Consider the following 21,479-nt stretch of genomic DNA (forward strand, 5'->3'; position numbering starts at 1 on the left):
CAAAGTGAAGTGGGCTCATAACAAGTTAAAGACGGAGCTGGACTCGCACAAGGTTAGTGGCCGTCCATGTGCACTATTATATACACTCATATGGCACTAAACATTGTCCTGAGGTGTTGTGGAGACCTAGTGTGGATCCATAGGTCATCATACACATCAATACGTACATCCCGCCTGGTTTGGTTTGTGGATATGTGACTATTGAGATCCATGTTATAGTAAAGCAGTCTCCGGTGAGGATGGAGCTAGAAGAGACCGCTCCATGCCTTTGACTGTTGGGGCATTCTGGGAGTTGTAGTGTTGTAGTTTCCCAGCAGCTAGAGGCACAATGGTTGGAAAATGCTGGTCTGAACTTATAGGTTCAACAAATTCATCAACAGCTTGATTCACTGTGATAAATCTGGACCATTCCCCGACCATATAGACCAGACATTGCTACGCTGTGCAGAAGAAACTCTTAAAGGGGTGGAAAGCTTTTTTTTTTTTTTTTTTTTTTTTTTTTAAATCAACTGGTGCCAGAAAGTTAAACAGATTTGTAAATTACTTCTATTAAAAAAAAAATCTTAATCCTTCCAGTACTTATTGCTGCTGACTTATCCTGCATAAATTAGTTCAGCTTTCAGGTGCTCCCGTGGGCTGGAAAAGGTGGATACAGTCCTAGGGAGACTCTTTCCTAGGACTGTATCCATCTTTTCCAGCCCACCGGAACACCTGAAAGCTGAACTAATTTATGCAGGAAAAGTCATCAACTGCCGAGCCGAGAAGTTTGTGACGAATCAAATTTACTGTAAGTTCGCTCATCTCTACTGCTGACTACTACAGAGGAAATTATTTTCTTTTTGGAACACAGAGCTCTCTGCTGACATCACAAGCACAGTGCTCTCTGCTGACATCTCTGTCCATTTTAGGAACTTTCCAGAGCAGCATTTGTTTTCTATGGGGATTTTCTCCTACTCTGGACAGTTCTTAAAATGGACAGAGATGTCAGCAGAGTAAGGGGGAGCTCCCCCAAAATGTCGCGTCATGACCCTGATGGCTCCTAGTCAGTAAGATTAGACCTCTGCTTGACTGGATGTGTGCTGACATCCCACCTGAAAAGCTGACTTAATACTATTAATACTATTATTTCAAAAGCCTATAGCCAATGTCTTTCCATATATGTCAGCAGAGAGCACTGTGCTCGTTATTCAGCAGAGAGCTCTGTGTTGCAAAAAGAAAATAATTTCCTCTGTAGTATTCAGCAGCTAATAAGTACTTGAAGGATTAGGATTTTTTTTAATAGAAGTAATTTACAAATTACTTCCAGGGTACTGCCCTGGAAAACATTTTTATTTTTTATTTATTTTTTTAAATCAACCCGGTGCCAAGTTTAAACATATTGAAAATTACTTCAATTAAAAAATCTTAATCCTTCCAGTACTTATCAGTTGCTGTATGCTTCAAAGGAAGTTCTTTCTTTTGGAATTTCTTTTGTCTGACCACAGTGCTCTCCTGCTGACACCTCTGTCTATGTCAGGAATTGTCCAGAGCAGGAGAGATTTTCTATGGGGATTTGCTTCTACGCTGGACAGTTCCTAAAATGGACAGAGGTGTCAGCAGAGAGCACTGTGGTCAGGCAGAAAGGAAATTCAAAAAAGGAAAGAACTTCCTCTGGAACGTACAGCAACTGATAAGTACTGGAAGGATTAAGATTTTTAAATAGAGGTCATTTACAAATCTGTATAACTTTCTGGCACCAGTTGATTAAAAAAAATAAATTAAAAAATAATAATAAATGTTTTTCCAGTGGAGTACCCCTTTTAAGGGTTTCTAAATTTAATAAGGATGGAGCCCTTTCATTCTAGACATTAGTTGGGGATTGAGGACACCCCCAAATCAGTGATGGTGCTTCCTAGAGAGTTATTTTATTAGAAAGTTATTTTATTAGAAAGCACCCCTCCCTCTTGGGCAGTGTTTCCAACCAGGGTGCCTCCAGCTGTTGCAAAACTACAACTTCCAGCATGCCCGGACAGCCGTTGGCTGTCCGGGCATGCTGGGAGTTGTAGTTTTGCAACAGCTGGAGGCATCCTACTTGGAAACGCTGCCCTAGGACATCAGTTTTTATTGCCTGTGCCACTTTCTCTGTAGATCCTTTTACCCCCCCCCCCCCCCGATTGTAAAGAGAATTTAAAATCGATAGGACTCACGCGTGGAACTTTTCGGATCGCAGTACTGTTACCTCTCCGCATCTTACCAAGCCAAACTTTGGAGAGCAACGCTGCAATTATACTTTAACTTGTAGTTGTTCACTTGTTTCAGATACATTTTAATGTTGTTTTTGTTTTTTGTTTTTTCCCCTTGCTCGACAGGAAACCAAAGACAAACTTCGGGATACGACGGCCAGATTAAACCAAGCCAAGGAAGAGGCCGAGCAGATCCGCAGGAACTGCCAGGAAATGATAAAAACGTATCAGGCAAGGACTCTCCATCTGGTTATAATAATGTCTGTACAGTATCCTCCTGTATCTATAGTATCGCCTATGGGGCGCAGTCACATCTAGTTTTGTGCATCCCCCAGCCTGATCTGGTGGGAACATTTCAAAACCTTTTCCTGCCAGACCCAGGCTGTACCCCATTTGTTTCAATGAGCCATTTTTTTTTTTTTTTTTAAGCAGTGACTCCTGTCGGCTTATTTTCTGACCATATCTGTTTTTTTAACCGGCCTTAACCCCTTAAGGACCACAGGTTTTTCCGTTTTTGCACTTTCATTTTTTCCTCCTCCCCTTTTTAAAAATCATAACCCTTTCAATTTTGCACCTAAAAATCAATATGATGGCTTATTTTTTGCGCCACCAATTCGTACTGTGCAGTGACATCAGTCATTTTACCCAAAAATCTACGGCAAAACGGAAAAAAAAATATCATTGTGCGACAAAATTGAAGAAAAAATGCCATTTTGTAACTTTTGGGGGCTTCCGTTTCTACGCAGTACATTTTTCGGTAAAAATGACACCTGATATGTATTCTGTAGGTCCATAACGGTTAAAATGATACCCTACTTATATAGGTGATTTTGTCGAACTTCTGAAAAAAATCATAACTTCATGCAGGAAAATTTATACGTTTAAAATTGTCATTTTCTGACCCCTATAACTTTTTTATTTTTCTGCATATGGGGCGGTATGAGGGCTCATTTTTTGCGACGTGATCTGAAGTTTTTAATCGGTACCATTTTTGTATGGATCGGACTTTTTGATCGCTTTTTATTCACTTTTTCATGATATTTCATGACCAAAAAATACCCTATTTTGGACTTTGGAATTTTTTTTGCGCGTACGCCATTGACCGTGCGGTTTAATTGATATATTTTTATAGTTCGGACATTTACGCACACGACGATACCACATATGTTTATTGTTATTATGTTTATATATTATTTATATGGAATTTGGGAAAAGGGGGTGATTTAAACTTTTAATAAGGAAGGGGTTAGTGTGTGTGTGTGTTAAACTTTTTTTTACCTTTTTTTTTTTTCTTTTACACTTTTAGTCCCCTTAGGGGACTTTTAGAAGGAATCATTTGATTCCTCATTCAGATGAATGGGATTACATACAATCCCATTCATCTGCGTGCTCTGCGCTCGATTGATAAAAGCCTGGTCCTGCCAGGCTGTATCATTCAGAGAGCCGGAGCCGACACAGGAGGGGAGGTAAGCCCTCAGGCTACCTCAGGCAGTGGATCGCTCCCCCGCGATCGCGCTGCGGGGGAGCGATCCACCCCACTGGACCACCAGTGGACTGGATACAGGCACCTTTTAGACGCCGCTGTCATCTTTGACAGCGGCAATCTAAAGGGTTAACAGCCGGCCGCGGCGATCGCCGCATGTCGGCTATTAACCGCCGGCCCCCAGCTGCAAGAATCAGCTGGGGGCCAGCCGGTATGACGCAGGCTCGAGTCGGGGAGCCCGCGTCATACCTCGGTGACGGCCATTGGACGTGTATACACGTCCAATGGTCGTTAAGGGGTTAAAGGTGAACTGCTACCTCCAGATGTTTGCAAAACTACAACTCCCAGCATGCCTGGACAGCCTTCGGCTGTCCAGGCATGCTGGGAGTTGTAGTTTTGCAACACCTGGAGGCAGCCTGGTTGGGAATCCCTGTCCTAAGCCTTGAAACTCTCAGGGAACCAGCAGAATTGTGATTGCTGCTCTGGATTGATTGGAGCATCAGAACCATAAGGGTATGTTCACACTACAGAGTGTGAACGAAAATCTCCGCTCGCAGAATTCAGCGAGCGGAGATTCAGACTGGCCGGCGGCGGGTAGGACCGCACGGCACTGCGCCGTCACCATTGACGGCTATGCAGTGCTCGCGGACTTCCGCGCACAGAATGAACATGTTCTTTCTTTGCGCGGAACAATTTAATTCCGGAAATTCCCGCAGTGTGAACGGGATCTCGCGGAAGACCCATTCACACTGATGGTAATGTTCACCGTGCGGACTTTTACTCGCGGGATTCCGCAGTGTCAACATACCCTAACTCAGAATCAGTAAAGATGAGGACCTGCTGTACAGAATTTGTTATATTGTTATGAATGGAGGAGGGATGGGGGGGGGAGGGGAAGCAACTATTCTAACAATATGTCTTCTGTCTGACACCAGGAGTCTGAAGAAATTAAGTCCAATGAACTGGATGCAAAGCTGCGAGTCACCAAAGTAGAACTACAGAAGCAGATGCAGGAAAAGACCGACCATTTGGAGGTAAGCGTGGGCTTCTGCGGCCGCCCCCCCCATATGATTATAATCGGTGCAGCCCAGCTTCATAGCCCAGCTTGATAGCAATAATTCTCTAAAACTGCACTTTGAATACAAAAATGTATCAAAACTGCACATAGTGTGAACCGAACCCATTCAACTTGAGTCTAGTAAGTTTACCTGGCTGAACTCCAGCACCAGCGGCCTAACTTGATGACCAGGCAGCATTAGGAAATCATTTCAGCATTGAAATTGCAATTAGTATGGCTGAAAACCCCCGGTTCCTGTCACATCAGCCAAAACAGGTGAGCACAAGGCATACACAAGAACCTCTACATTATTCTCTAATAGCCTATGCTGAGCTATATAAGCAAAATAACGCATCTTAAACTATTTGGCAATGAACGGTTCTTAAAGGGGTATTCCAGGCAAAAACTTTTTTTTTATATATCAACTGGCATCCGGAAAGTTAAACAGATTTGTAAATTACTTCTATTAAAAAAATCTTAATCCTTCCAATAGTTATTAGCTTCTGAAGTTTTCTGTCTAACTGCTCAATGATGATGTCACGTCCCGGGAGCTGTGCATGATGGGAAAATATCCCCATAGGAACTGCACAGCTCCCGGGACGTGAGTCATCAGAGAGCAGTTAGACAGAAAACAACAACTCAACTTCAGAAGCTAATAACTATTGGAAGGATTAAGATTTTGTAATAGAAGTAATTTACAAATCGGTTTAACTTTCCAGAGGCAGTTGATATATAAAAAAAAGGTTTTGCCTGGAATACCCCTTTAAGTTTCTATTGTTCCCCATTTGCTTGCTGTCAGTGAATGTGATTGTGGATCGTTTACATTCAGAGGCCGATATCCTGTCCTATCCGTATGCATTTGACACTAGTGCAGATTCTCTGATACACTGTAACAAACCTTGCAGCTGTGTCGGGTGCACACAATGAGCTTCCAGCTAATGGATGGAAAGAATTTACTGAAATTGTTGATGACTTGTACGACAAAATACATTTGTATTCAAGGAGTCTTATTTTATTCTTGTTTATTTGTACATGACCCTAAGGTTCATCATGCTAAAATGAAGGAACTGGACGACCTGAAGCGAACGTTCACAGAAGGCATGGACGAGCTCCGCACGTTGCGAACAAAGGTAGACGTGACAAGCTTACATATATGTGTGTTCTGTGCTGTGGGAGTTTCTGGGCCATTGGATGTTGGACTAAAGGAATTTCATCTTGTAGATCAGTAATCCCCCCCCCCCCCATCCTGTGCTTCCCCACCTGTTAGAACTACAACTCTCAGTGAGCGGACTGTTAGTAGCAAGTCCATCAGGGCATGCTGGGAGTTGTAGTTTTGCAACAGAAAATCTAAAGTTTGGGGTTCAGTGGTGTAGATCATAACACTTGGGAAAGGGGGGGGGGGCATCCTCATAAGGAGGGTATTTACCCATTGACCCATACACATTGATTTTGGAATAAGGGGTGGGGGACCTCCATCTTATTTATTTCAGTGCAGAGTGTCTCTCAGGCTCCCAGGGGCTGGATCGCTACTTATTTCAGTTTTTAGGTTTATAAATACAAATAACATATACAGTCATGGCTGTAAATGTTGGCACCCTTGAAGTATTTCTCACAGGAAAGGATTGCAGTAACACAGGTTTTGCTATACACATGTTTATTCCCTTTGTGTGTATTGGAACTAAACCAAAAAAAAGGGAGGAAACAAAGCAAATTGGACATAATTATGGAAATTTATCAACGGGTTTAGTCAGGTTTTCTTTACTATAATTGTGGCAAAATTGTCGCAACTGCGACTACGCGATTTTTCGTGCAACATTTTGACTGGAAAGCGAGAAAAGAAAGTTTTCCAAAAATTAACTACGTAGTAATAATTTTAAAATGGACTACGGGTAGTCAGGTATTTATTAACTGCGACAGTCGCAACTGCGCAAAAAAAAAAAGTCGCAACAGGGTTAAAAATTGACTAAATTTACTCCAGCTCAAACATGGAGCAGAAAAAGCTACAACCAAAGTAAAAAAGAAAAAATTGCTTACGTGAAAGAAAATTATCAACAGGCTGAAAGCAGTTGATAAATACGTCGCACATAAGCAAAAAAAAAGTAAGGAAAAAATTACTAAAAAAAAAAGAATACATAAGAAAACATTGATAAATGTCCCTCAATGTCACCAAACTCCAAAAATGGGCCGGACAAAATTATTGGCCCCTTTCAAAATTTTGGATAAATAAGATTGTTTCAAGCATGTGATGCTCCTTTATACTCACCTGGGGCAAGTAACAGGTGTGGACAATATAAAAATCACACCTGAAAGCAGATAATAAGGAGAGAAGTTCACTTAGTCTTTGTATTGTGTGTCTGTGTGTGCCACACTAAGAATGGACAACAGAAAGAGGAGAAGAGAACTGTCTGAGGACTTGAGAACCAAAATTGTGGAAAATATCAACCATCTCAAGGTTACAAGTCCATCTCCAGAGATCTAGATTTGCCTTTGTCCACAGTGCGCAACATTATCAAGAAGTTTACAACCCATGGCCCTGTAGCTAATCTCCCTGGGCGTGGACGAAAGAGAAAAATTGATGAAAGGTGTCAATGCAGGATAGTCCGGATGGTGGATAAGCAGCCCCAAACAAGTTCCAAAGATATTCAAGCTGTCCTGCAGGCTCAGGGAGCATCAATGTCAGCGCGAACTATCCGTTGACATTTAAATAAAATGAAACGCTATGGAGGAGACCCAGGAGGACCCCACTATGGAGGAGACCCAGGAGGACCCCACTATGGAGGAGAAACAGGAGGACCCCACTATGGAGGAGACCCAGGAGGACCCCACTATGGCAGGAGACCCAGGAGGACCCCACTATGGCAGGAGACCCAGGAGGACCCCACTATGGAGGAGACCCAGGAGGACCCCACTATGGAGGAGACCCAGGAGGACCCCACTATGGAGGAGACCCAGGAGGACCCCACTATGGAGGAGACCCAGGAGGACCCCACTATGGAGGAGACCCAGGAGGGCCCCACTATGGAGGAGACCCAGGAGGACCCCACTATGGAGGAGACCCAGGAGGACCCCACTATGGAGGAGACCCAGGAGGACCCCACTATGGAGGAGACCCAGGAGAACCCCACTATGGAGGAGACCCAGGAGGACCCCACTGCTGACACAGAGACATAAAAAAGCAAGACTACATTTTACCAGAATGAACTTGAGTAACCAAAATCCTTCTGGGAAAACATCTTGTGGACAGATGAGACCAAGATAGATCTTTTTGGTAAAGCAAATCATTCTACTGTTTACCGAAAACGGAATGAGGCCTACAAAGAAAAGAACACAGTACCTACAGTGAAATATGGTGGAGGTCAGTGATGTTTTGGGTTGTTTTGCTGCCTCTGGCACTGGGGGCCTTGAATGTGTACAAGACATCATGAAATCTGAGGATTACCAATGGATTTTGGGTCGCACTGTACAGCCCAGTGTCAGAAAGCTGGGTTTGTGTCCAAGATCTTGGGTCTTCCAGCAGGACAATGACCCCAAACATACTTCAAAAAGCCCCCAGATATGGATGACAACAAAGCGCTGGAGAGTTCTGAAGTGTCAGCAATTAGTCCAGATCTAAATCCCATTGATCACCTGTGGAGAGATCTTATAATTACTGTTGGGAAAAGGCGCCTTCCAATAAGAGACCTGGACTAGTTTGTAAAGGAAGAGTGGTCCAACATTCCGGCTGAGAGGTGTAAGAAGCTTATTGATGGTTATAGGAAGACACTGATTTCAGTTATTTTATCCAAAGGGTGTGCAACCAAATATTAAGTTAAGGGTGCCAAGAATGTTGTCCAGACCATTTTTGGAGTTTGGTGACATTATGTCCTATTTGTTTTTTTTTCCTCCCTTTTTTGGTTTAGTTCCAATACACACAAAGGGAATAAACATGTGGATAGCAAAACATGTGTTACTGCAATCCTTTTCTGTGAGGAATACTTCATTTTAGTGAAAAATCTCAGGGGTGCCAACATTTACGGCCATGACTGTGTGTGTGTGTGTGTGTGTATATGTATATGTATATATAATATATATATATATATATATATATATATATATATATATATATATATATATATATATATATATTGGTATATATATATACACACATGGGAGTTATGAAATATATATACATAGAGACACACACACACACACACACGTGTGTGTGATAAATTATATACACATATACTCTCTATACTCTATAAATATATACACACACATAAATACAGTATATACACATATTCTAATATAGAATATAAAAATATATATATAATTATTGGATCTCATCACTCTCCATCTTAAACAGGTAAAATGCTTGGAAGCCGAGCGACTGAGGACGGAGGAAGAACTATCCAAATACAAAGAGTTGATAAACCGGCAGAAGACGGAGATTCAGAACCTGCAGGAGAAAGTGAAGGTGGTGGATGAGCAGGAGCAGCGGCACCAGAGGTACCAGCACAACATCCTATCTCCTCTCTAAATTAATTCTACTAAAATTCACTTCACTCTACTGCAGCTGTAGATGTGTGTGTGTGTATATATATATATATATATATATATATATATATATATATATATATATATATATATATATATATATATATATAATATATAATATATACAGCTCAGTTAACTGTTAAAGCAGTGTTTCCCAAGGAATGTTATATGCTTCTAACATCGGAGTACCCCTTTAGTTCGGTGACTTCTTTTGGTAGATTTACACTCATTTTAAAGAGTACCTGTCACCAAACTAAACTTTCAATATATTGTTCCTTATGTAATTATAAGACACTTTGCTATTAACTTGCTGTGAAAATTCTTAACCTTTTTATATGTTTTTAATGTGATTGAAAAAACAGCCACTAGGTGGCTCTGTTTTGTTCCCTGCGCAAGTCAAACAGTTAGCTTGGTCTCATTCCTGCCTGGCAGAAGACCAAACTCAGGAAGTGCATGCAGGGCATGACGGGGCACAGCTCTCGCAGGCTTTAGTGACGTTGCACCTGCTGGGGAACGCCCACTTTCTCCTACCGGGAGCTCACACAATGTGAGCAAGGGGAAATGTATCAAACAGCTTTTCAAAGCTCCGAATTTCTTTTAAAGGGAGGAGGGGTGTTAGGAATACTTAAGGAATATAATCGGAGTTAGTTTAGAAAATGTGGTTTGATGACAGGTTCTCTTTAAAGGGGTACTCCCATGGAAAACTTATTTTTTTTTTTAAATCAACTGGTGCCAGAAAGTTAAACAGATTTGTAAATTACTTCTATTAAAAAATCTTAATCATTCCAGTACTTTTTAGGGTCTGTATACCACAGAGGAAATGCTTTTCTTTTTGCAACACAGAGCTCTCTGCTGATATCATGACCACAGTGCTCTCTGCTGACATCTCTGTCCATTTTAGGAACCGTCCGGAGCAGCATATGTTTGCTATGGGGATTTTCTCCTACAGTTCCTAAAATGGACAGAGGTGTCAGCAGAGAGCACTGTGCTCGTGATGTCAGCAGAGAGCTCTGTGTTCCAAAAAGAAAAGCATTTCCTCTGTAGTATTCAGCTGCTAATAAGTACTGGAAGGATTAAGATTTTTTTTAATAGAAGTCATTTACAAATCTGTTTAACTTTCTGGCACCAGTTGATTTAAAAATAAATAATAATTTCCACCGGAGTACCCCTTTTTATTGCCTTTTTTTTAATTTTTATTTTTTTCTCTCTCCAGAGACCTGCAGGAAATCCAGACCCTGCGGCACGAAGTGAGCGGCCTGAACTCTGTCATCTCCGACCTGCACCGGGATATCGGGGGCAGCCGGACGCGGGAGTCTGAGCTGCTGGGATTCACAGAGAAGCTGACCAGTAAGAACGCCCAGATCCAGTCCGAGAACAACTCCCTGCAGGCTCAGCTGGACAAGCTGTCGTGTAGTGAGAGCGAGCTCCGCAGCCAACTGGAGTACGCCCGACACAGCAGCACCGAGCTGGTAGGAAACACTCCGGGGGGGGGGGGGGGCGATTCCTTGTATTACAACCTGTGAATGATTCTTCAATACCCAGACCACATATTATTTGTATCCTGTGGGTCAGTACAATTATAGTGACCCCCATGTTTAGATGCTTTACTATTATTGTACTACGTTTTTTTTTTTTTTTAAATACACCGACTACACAGGTACAAATATTAAGTATCAGAGAGGGAACATGTCTAAATACCCTTATGTACTCCTAGGATATAAAGTATTGGACAGTATATAGTCTGCAGGAACAACTACACCACCTATATCTGAAAAAGCTGTGACAGACATACCGTATATACTCGAGTATAGGCCGAGTTTTTCAGCACGATTTTTCGTGCTGAAAACACCCCCCTCGGCTTATACTCGAGTGAACTCCCCCACCCGCAGTGGTCTTCAACCTGCGGACCTCCAGAGGTTTCAAAACTACAACTCCCAGCAAGCCCGGGCAGCCATCGGCTGTCCGGGCTTGCTGGGAGTTGTAGTTTTGAAACCTCCGGAGGTCCGCAGGTTGAAGACCACTGCGGCCTTCAACATCATCCAGCCCCCTCTCACCCCCTTTAGTTCTGAGTACTCACCTCCGCTCGGCGCTGGTCCGGTCCTGCAGGGCTGTCCGGTAAGGAGGTGGTCCGGTGAGGAGGTGGTCCGGGCTGCTATCTTCACCGGGGAGGCCTCTTCTAAGCGCTTCGGGCCCGGCCTCAGAATAGTCACGTTGCCTTGACAACGACGCAGATACGTCGTTGTCAAGGCAACGGCTCTATTCCGGGCCGGAAGCGCGGAGAAGAGGCGCCCCCGGTGAAGATAGCAGCCCGGACCACCTCCTCACCGGACCACCACCTTACCGGACAGCCCTGCAGGACCGGACCAGCGCCGAGCGGAGGTGAGTACTCAGAACTAAAGGGGGTGAGAGGGGGCTGGATGATGTTGAAGGCCGCAGTGGTCTTCAACCTGCGGACCTCCGGAGGTTTCAAAACTACAACTCCCAGCAAGCCCGGACAGCCGATGGCTGCCCGGGCTTGCTGGGAGTTGTAGTTTTGAAACCTCTGGAGGTCCGCAGGTTGAAGACCACTGAGGGCGAATGATGAGAAGAGGATGATGAAGGGGGGGGGGGGTGTGGGGATGATGAAGGGGGGTGGGGATGATGAAGGGGGGGGGGTGTGGGATGATTACAAGGGGATGATGAAGGGGGGATGTGTGGGATGATAAGGGGATGTGTGGGATGATGACAAGGGGATGATGAAGGGGGGATGTGTGGGATGATGACAAGGGGATGATGAAGGGGGGATGTGTGGGATAAGGGGATGTGTGGGATGATGACAAGGGGATAATGAAGGGGGGATGTGTGGGATGATGACAAGGGGATGATGAAGGGGGGATGTGTGGGATGATAAGGGGATGTGTGGGATGATGACAAGGGGATGATGAAGGGGGGATGTGTGGGATGATAAGGGGATGTGTGGGATGATGACAAGGGGATGATGAAGGGGGGATGTGTGGGATGATGACAAGGGGATGATGAGGATGTTAATGACGGGTCTGGATGATGACAGGGGGGGATGATGTATTTCCCACCCTAGGCTTATACTCGAGTCAATAACTTTTCCTGGGATTTTGGGTTGAAATTAGGGGTCTCGGCTTATACTCGGGTCGGCTTATACTCGAGTATATACGGTATGTAAAATACAAATAATATCAATCTTTATTGTTAAAAACGTCCACCCCTACGACAGTTTTGGACGGCACTGCTTCTTCCGGGAGAAGGACTGCCGTCTGAAACGGTCATAGGGGTGCACGTCTCGTGGCTGCGCTTTTTGCTTTTCCATGTTGGTATCTGACTCTTTGCACCGCTATTGGCTTTTCTGTAGCCCTATGTACCTATATGCACTTGCAATTTATCTGTAGCGTATGATGTAACTTGCTGATACCTAGTACACGTTTATATCTGTACTATATTAGTGATTTGTATACCCATACATATGGGACTAGCACCATTCAGTACCACTATTGGTCTTAAAGACGCCCTTTTTTTTTTTTTTTTTAGTTGCCACATCTGTTTTTAATATGTGTCATTTGGTTTTAACAATAAAGATTGTTAATCTTTGTATTTTACATGTGTCAGTCCCAGCTTTTTCAGATATAGGTGGTGTTCTTTTAAAAAAAACGTAAACTTTTTTTTAAAGGGTATCTTTCATCAAAAAAAAACTTTTGATATATTATAGATTAATGTATGCAGAATAACTTTCCACTAGCATGTTATTAAAAAATATGCTTCTTTCTATTTAATTTTCCACTTTGAAAAAATGACCACTAGGGGTCTCCCTAACAATCCTGGCCACTAGCCTTTTTTTTTTTTAATTTTTTTTTTTTTTTTATAGATTTCAGACTCCTTCTGGAGTCCTCAATCTCAGACTGCAGCCGGGACACAGACAAGCTCAGCACTGCTCCCTGGGATCAGTGCTGAGCTTGTCTGTGTCCCGGCTGCAGTCTGAGATTTAGGACTCCAACAGGAGTCTGAAATCTATAAAAAAAAAAAAAATTAAAAGTGGAAAATTAAATATTTTTTAATAACATGCTATTGCATTTTAAAAGTATTTAAAAATAAAAAGCCCTGAAACGTGTGTTTCCCACTATTTCCAAGATCTCTCCTTGCTGTCAGCAGTATCAAATTGTTTATACCCAAGCTAAAAACCCTATTATAGATCCTATACTTCTCATATGGTTTTCTCTCTATCTAGACCAATGTTTTCCAACCGGCGTGCCTCCAGCTGTTGTAAAACTACAACTCCCAGCATGCCCAGACAGCCTTTGGCTGTCTGGGCATGCTGGGAGTTGTAGTTTTGCAACAGCTGGAGGCACGCCGGTTGGGGAACACTGGTCTAGCCAGTCCATCAGCTCTTAGCACCCATTTCTCTACAGTCCTTTATAATTTATTACAATGTATTATTGCAGGAAACATGTATCCACCTGGAGTCCGGACTGGGGATATTTTAACATATATTACATTTCAGGGTTGTAGAAATTCCACTTCACGTAGATGAAAATCATCTGGTAATTGTATGATTAGTACAAGCTTTGTCCACTAGGGGGTGCTGCCTGCTTGTGAATTCTATGGAGCCTTACAGGGAGTATAAATCAGTTTGCAGTGAGCTCCCTCTAGTGGTAATGAAGTGATGCTGTCCAACATATGGGCTTCATACAGCAGCCTAGATCCTTGTGGGTTCAGTTTTGGAGGAGGAATTGGGATAACAATATATTATTGAATTGTATTTTGTTGTATTACAGGAGCAGAGGTTGACGGCAGAGCAGACGCTGAGGAAGCAAGAGATCCAGGCGCTGCAGACAGAGTTGGACAGTCAGCGGCAGATCATGGCCTCGCTGAATACTCAGATAGAAGAGCTGAACGACGAACTCTCCACCCAGAAGAGGAAGCACAACGTCAACCTTAAAGATCTCACCAAGCAACTCCAGCAAGGTTAGATGAATCCTCCACTACTACCGTGGATATGTAAAGAATGAAGCCATACTTAAAGGGGTACTCCAGTGGAAAACTTTTTTTTTTTCTTTTAAATGAACTGGTGCCAGAAAATTAAACAGCTTTATAAATTTCTTCTATTAAAAAAAAATTTACGCTTCCGGTACTTATTAGCAGGTGTATGCTACAGAGGAAATTCTTTGCTTTTTGAATTTCTTTTTTTTGTCTTGTCCACAGTGCTCTCTTCTGACACCTCTGTCCGTGTCAGGAACTGTCCAGAGTAGCATGGGTTTGCTATGGGGATTTTCTCCTGCACCTGATACGGCCATCAGGTGTCAGCAGAGAGCACTGTGGACAAGACAAAAAATAAATTCAAAAAGCAAAGAATTTCCTCTGTAGCATACAGCTGCTAATAAGTACTGGAAGGGTAAGGATTTTTTTTTATAGAAGTAATTTACAAATCTGTATAACTTTCTGGCACCAGTTCATAAAAAATAAATAAATAAATAAATAAATAAATAAAAGAAATTCCACCGGAGTACCCCTTTAAGGGGGTACTTGGTTTTGCAAAACGTATTCCCTATCCACAGGTTAAAGGGGTACTCCACTGGAAAACCTTCTTTTTTATTTATTTATTTTTAATCAACTGGTGCCAGCAAATTAAACAGATTTCTACATTACTTCTATTTAAAAAAAAATCTTAATCCTTCCAGTACTTATCATCTGCTGTATGCTCCAGAGTAAGTTATTTTCTTTTTGAATTTCCTTTCTGTCTGACCACAGTGCTCTTTGCTGACACCTCTGTCCGTGTCAGTAACTGTTCAGAGTAGAAGAAAATCCCCATAGCAAACCTCTCCTGCTCTGGACAGTTCCTGACATGGACAGAGGTGTCAGCAGAGAGCACTGTGGACAAGACAAAAAAAGAAATTCAAAAAGCAAAGAATTTACTCTGTAGCATACAGCTGCTAATAAGTACTGGAAGCGTACATTTGTTTAAATAGAAGTAATTTATAAATCCGTTTAATTTTCTGGCACCAGTTCATTTAAAAAAATAAAAAATAAATACATTTCCATCGGAGTAGCACTGTGGACAGACTGGAAAGGACAGAGAACTTCCTCTGTATTATACAGCAGCTGATAAGTACTGGAAGGATTAAGATTTTTAAGTAGAAGTAATTTTCAAATCTGTAATCTTTAAGGGATCTTTAGGGATAAGTATCTGAACACAGGGAACAAGGGGTTGGGAGGGGTTTTTTGGCTGGCAATCTCAGCTGTGGTGGGACATCTTTGTTGCCGGTGATTGGCGTACCGGGTGAGGGGCGGAGAGCTTAGAGGTAAGAGATGGGCCTATTCCGGAGATTACAGGGCATCCGAGCGGTCGGACACCCTGGGATCAGACATTTATACCCTGTCTTGTGTATTAGGGGAATACATTTTGCATAATCGGAGGATGCAGGTTTAAAGGGATTTAGCAGATTTAACAAAAAACAAAGATAAAACAAACAACATTATGTAATGCATTAGAAAATAATGTTCCCTTTTGTATTTGTATAACTGTAGTGCCATCCATAAAGATGACCAAAATAGATTTTTATATCTGCCCTGCGCTGTATGCAAATTGTCCGCCCGTAGTCATTAGGGCGGGCACCTCCGACAAGCGTTCATTGGGGCGGGCACCTGCAACAAGTAGTCATTGGGGCGGGCACCTGCAACAAGTAGTCATTGGGGCGGGCACCTGCAACAAGTAGTCATTGGGGCGGGCACCTACAAGTAGTCATTGGGGCGGGCACCTACAAGTAGTCATTGGGGCGGGCACCTGCAAGTAGTCATTGGGGCGGGCACCTGCGACAAGTAGTCATTGGGGCGGGCACCTGCGACAAGTAGTCATTGGGGCGGGCACCTGCGACAAGTAGTCATTGGGGCGGGCACCTGCGACAAGTAGTCATTGGGGCGGGCACCTGCGACAAGTAGTCATTGGGGCGGGCACCTGCGACAAGTAGTCATTGGGGCGGGCACCTGCGACAAGTAGTCATTGGGGCGGGCACCTGCGACAAGCAGTCATTGGGGCGGGCACCTGCGACAAGCAGTCATTGGGGCGGGCACCTGCGACAAGCAGTCATTGGGGCGGGCACCTGCGACAAGCAGTCATTGGGGCGGGCACCTGCGACAAGCAGTCATTGGGGCGGGCACCTGCGACAAGCAGTCATTGGGGCGGGCACCTGCGACAAGTAGTCATTGGTGTGGGCACCTAAAAATAGTAATTGGGGCGGGCACCTACAACATTGAGGCGTGATTGACTGCGCAGGCCGTCATCACTCCATTGCTGGAATCTTGCGTGTTCCCTGATGCGCCGTTATACCTGGGCATGCACGGTGGCCCCGAGAAGTGAGAGGAACCTCTGGAGGATACAAATGTGCTTGCCCAGGTAGAACGACTCTTCTGGGCATGTGCAGGATTCCGGCAGTGATGACTGTGGCGCCTGCGATAGGAGTGATTACAGCTCTGGAGATTGATACTACTGTTACTATAGCAGAATCGTAGAGAATAACTGCAGGGTGCAGCTTCGACTCTATGGGCAGTAAATACTTACTATACACCACATCCTGGGATTTGCTGTGCTAAATATTTTTTATGTAACTTTTGTGTGTTTTTTTTGCAGCTCGGAAGAAGGTGGAGCAGATGGAAAACGGCAATTACGAGAAAGACGTCAGCAGCATGGGCAGCCGCTCCAGTTCTTCAGGTAAGAAAGCCTGTGACATATTGATGACCTGCACATGATAGGTCAGTGTTTTCCAACCAGGGTGCCCCCAGCTGTTGCAAAATTACAACTCCCAGCATGCCCGGACAGCCAAAGGCTGTCCGGGCATGCTGGGATTTGTAGTTTTGCAACAGCTGGAAGCACCCTGTCTTGGAAAAATGTACTTATCATGTGCAGGTCATCAATATGGCGGGATACTATGCTTGGGTAAACTGCAGATAGGTAGAGCTGCGGAAGACTCACAGGTGTCATCCAGCTTTCCAGGATGCCTGAATGGCAAATCTTATTTAAGTATCTAGATAGAACTGAGGATTTTATTGATGCTAGGGAGGTTTTACCATTATAGCAGTGTTTCCAAATCAGGGTGCCTCCAGCTGTTGCAAAACTACAGACTTCGGATGTCCGGGCATGCTGGGAGTTGTAGTTTTGCAACAGCTGGAGACGCCCTGATTGGGAAACGCTGCTTTAAAATTGCTGACTTTTTTGCAGTATGGTGCGGATTATAGTATATGCTCTGTGCAGCTGTTAGGGGAATCCTTTTATATTTGTTTCATTGCTTGAAGGGGTTTATAATTATAACAAGAGATGAGCGAACTTACAGTAAATTCGATTCGTCACGAACTTCTCGGCTCGGCAGTTGATGGCTTATCTTGCATGAATTAGTTCAGCTTTCAGGTGCTCCCGTTGGCTGGAAAAGGTGGATACAGTCCTAGGAGACTCTTTCCTAGGACTGTATCCACCTTTTCCAGCCCACCGGAGCACCGGAAAGCTGAACTGATTTATGCAGGATAAGTCATCAACTGCCGAGCCGAGAAGTTCGTGACGAATCGAATTTACTGTAAGTTCGCTCCTCCCTAATTATAACCTATCTATAGTAAGTGTTTAGTCAGTGCTAATCTGGCCATATTGATGACCTGCACATGATAGGTCAGTGTTTTCCAACCAGGGTGGCCCCAGCTGTTGCAAAACTACAACTCACAGCATGCCCCGACAGCCTTCGGCTGTCCGGGCATGCTGGGAGTTGTAGTTTTGCAACAGCTGGAAGCACCTGGTCTTGGAAAAACGTACTTATCATGTGCAGGTCATCAATATGGCAGGATACTATGCTTAGGTAGAGCTGCGGAAGACACACAGGTGTCATCCAGCTTTCCAGGATGCCTGAATGGCAAATCTTATTTAAGTATCTAGATAGAACTGAGGATTTTATTGATGCTAGGGAGGTTTTACCATTATAGCAGTGTTTCCAAATCAGTGTGCCTCCAGCTGTTGCAAAACTACAGACTTCGGCTGTCCGGGCATGCTGGGAGTTGTAGTTTTGCAACAGCTACAGGTATCCTGGGTGGGAAACACTGAATCCCCCCTTCCCCGCCCCCAATTAAAGTTGGTTATTATGTATGGATAAGTGATGACTTTTAAAGGGTCACTCCGCTCCTCAGCGTCCGGAATCAATGTCCCGATTGCTGGGTGCGGGCTTCCGCGTTCACGCCCGCCCCCTCGTGACGTCACGCCCCCTCCCATAGACTTGCATTGAGGTGGCGGGACGTGACGTCACGGGGCGGGACCTCACGAGGGAAGCCCGCACCCAGCGTTCAGAACATTGCGTTCCGGACACTGGGGAGCGGAGTAACCCTTTAATCTTGGGATAATACTTTTACATTATGTTTATTCAACCACTATTCTATGTAGTAGGTTTCTGAAACATTGTATCACTATAAGAGGGGAAAGACGTATCCGAGCGGACGCCTCTCACGTGTTCTCTTGTGTTCTCACCGCAGGATCTCTCAACACCCGGAACAACGAGGACCGGTCTCCAGAGAACACCGGGGGTGGGACCACGCCGTCCGTGGACAGCTTCCCAGAAGTGGACAAAGCCGTCCTGATCGAGAGGATAGTCCGTCTTCAGAAGGCGCACGCCCGGAAAAACGAGAAAATAGAGTTCATGGAAGACCACATAAAGCAACTGGTGGAAGAGATTAGGAAAAAAACAAAGTATGTATGAAGCTTTCTGCGGTCACCGGGGTCTGTCTGTGTGTGACGCCTCCTGGTGGTTTGTGTCACCGCTTAACACATTGTCCTGTTACTAATCTATCAATGATTACCGGAGCGTCCAGTTATGTCAGTAATGCTTAGAAGGCATGTCCAGCCTTGCACCAAATGGGTTTTTAGGACTACAGTGTGTGTATGTGTGTACAGTCATATCCGTAAATGTTGGCACCCCTGAAATTTTTTAAGAAAATTAAGTATTCCTCACAGAAAAGGATTGCAGTAACACATGTTTTCCTATACACATGTTTATTCCCTTTGTGTGTATTGGAACTAAACCAAAAAAGGAGGAAAAAAAGCAAATTAGACATAATGTCACCAAACTCCAAAAATGGTCTAGACAAAATTATTGGCACCTTTAACTTAATATTTGGTTGCACACCCTTGGAAAAAAATTACTGAAATCAGTGTCTTCCTATAACAATCAATAAGCTTCTTACACCTCTCAGCCGGAATGTTGGACCACTCTTCCTATAACCATCAATAAGCTTCTTACACCTCTCAGCCGGAATGTTGGACTCTTCCTTTACAAACTGCTCCCGGTCTCTTATTGGACGGCGCCTTTTCCCAACAGTAATTATAAGATCTCTCCACAGGTGATCAATGGGATTTAGATCTGGACTCATTGCTGACACTTCAGAACTCTCCAGCGCTTTGTTGTCATCCATTTCTGGTGCTTTCTGACACTGGGCTGTACAGTACGACCCAAAATCCATTGGTAATCCTCAGATTTCATGATGTCTTGTACACATTCAAGGCCCCCAGTGCCAGAGGCAGCAGAACAACCCATTATGTCCAATTTGCTTTTTTTCCTCCTTTTTTGGTTTAGTTCCAATACACACAAAGGGAATAAACATGTGTATAGGAAAACATGTGTTACTGCAATCCTTTTCTGTGAGAAATACTTCATTTTCCTGAAAATTTTCAGGTGTGCCAACATTTACGGCCATGACTGTGTGTGTATATGTATGTATGTATGATATATATATATATTAATATATTACATACAATGCTGTGACTCACAGGTGACGTCTTCTCTGATCAGAGTCGTTCACTTTTCTTTTCCATTTGGCCCAGATCATCATGACTTTTTCTTCTAGCCACAACTCCTCTCCGCAGAACATTCCAGACAAACATCTTATGCTCTGCACATTATCAGTAGAGATGAGCGAACTTACAGTAAATTCGATTCGTCACGAACTTCTCAGCTCGGCAGTTGATGACTTTTACTGCATAAATTAGTTCAGCTTTCAGGTGCTCCGGTGGGCTGGAAAAGGTGGATACAGTCCTAGGAGACTCTTTCCTAGGAATGTATCCACCTTTTCCAGCCCACCGGAGCACCGGAAAGCTGAACTAATTTATGCAGGAAAAGTCAGCAACCGCCGAGCGGAGAAGTTCATGACGAATTGAATTTACTGTAAGTTCGCTCATCTCTAATTATCAGCACCCTCATCCCCTTTTCCTTACAGTTCTAAATTTGCCTTTTAGTGTCATGTACAGTAAAGTGGTTAGGTAAGTGGGTTTGGGGAATGCGTATGTCTGTTGGGGAGGAGTAGGTAGGTCCCACAGTAGGTAGGTTTTCCCATTAGGTAGGGGCTCCCAGTATAAAGTTTCCCTCAGTAAGCTGGTACCCACAGCAGTTAGTTTCTCCCATTATGCTGGTGTCCTTGTAGGTAGGTTCCACAGTAGATAACTTGCCCCCTGTAGGTAGTATGCCCCCCTTCCACATATGCAGTTTGCACCTTCACAGTAGGACCCCCCCCATGTAAGGTGGACCCCTTAAAGGTAGTTTGACCCTCCCCCCTCTTTATAGGTAACTTACCCACGTAGGTAGGACCCCACTGTAGGTAAGACCCCAGTGAATGTAGTTTGCTTCCTGTAGGTAAGACCCCACTGTAAGTAGTTGGCCCCCCTCCTCCCGCCCCTTGTAGGTTGGACCCCACTGTAGGTATTTTGCTCCCCTGTAGGTAGGACACCCTTAAAAAAAAAAAAAATAATACACACTCACTTTGGCTCCCCAGCAGTCATTGACCTCTTTTTTTTTTAAATTTTTTTACAACTTTTTGTAGCCTTTTCCTGCAGCCACTAGAGGTCGGCAGCTTCCCTACATACGGGACGTGCACAATAACCTCACTCGTGCGCGTCCCCGAAGAAGTAACATTCCTGGCCTCTAGTTACCACGTCCCCGTGCCTTCGTTAAGAGACCTCCTATCCTCCTAGGACACTCTATGACCCCTATGTCAGTGGTATGCCACAAGGGTCCTAGCACGTCCAGACGGCCGCGGCACACTGGTTGGAATCCACTGAATATAGATAGTAAAATTTTAAATTCGAAAAACACCAACAACAATTCACTAAAAATATGTTTAACATAGAATCTTGAATTAAACAATAGATCATTTGCTGATGACA

At 43.9% G+C, this 21,479-nt stretch overlaps 1 protein-coding gene across 1 annotated transcript in view; it reads left to right on the plus strand.

The window, feature by feature from the left end:
* Positions 1–4: 4 nt before the first annotated feature.
* Positions 5–21,479, plus strand: part of LOC130298526 (coiled-coil domain-containing protein 186-like) — a gene marked incomplete at its 5' end in the record, with an annotated part of 37,771 nt that continues 16,296 nt past the window's right edge. Inside the window, 9 exons of the mRNA XM_056551345.1 lie at positions 5–52; positions 2,349–2,453; positions 4,641–4,739; positions 5,806–5,892; positions 9,105–9,247; positions 10,509–10,764; positions 14,077–14,266; positions 16,926–17,006; positions 18,800–19,013. Coding sequence (XP_056407320.1) covers positions 5–52; positions 2,349–2,453; positions 4,641–4,739; positions 5,806–5,892; positions 9,105–9,247; positions 10,509–10,764; positions 14,077–14,266; positions 16,926–17,006; positions 18,800–19,013 — 1,223 coding nt within the window. The remainder of the gene's footprint in view (positions 53–2,348; positions 2,454–4,640; positions 4,740–5,805; positions 5,893–9,104; positions 9,248–10,508; positions 10,765–14,076; positions 14,267–16,925; positions 17,007–18,799; positions 19,014–21,479) is intronic.

Source organism: Hyla sarda, unplaced genomic scaffold (assembly GCF_029499605.1).
Source record: "Hyla sarda isolate aHylSar1 unplaced genomic scaffold, aHylSar1.hap1 scaffold_1003, whole genome shotgun sequence".
Classification (NCBI taxonomy): domain Eukaryota; kingdom Metazoa; phylum Chordata; class Amphibia; order Anura; family Hylidae; genus Hyla; species Hyla sarda.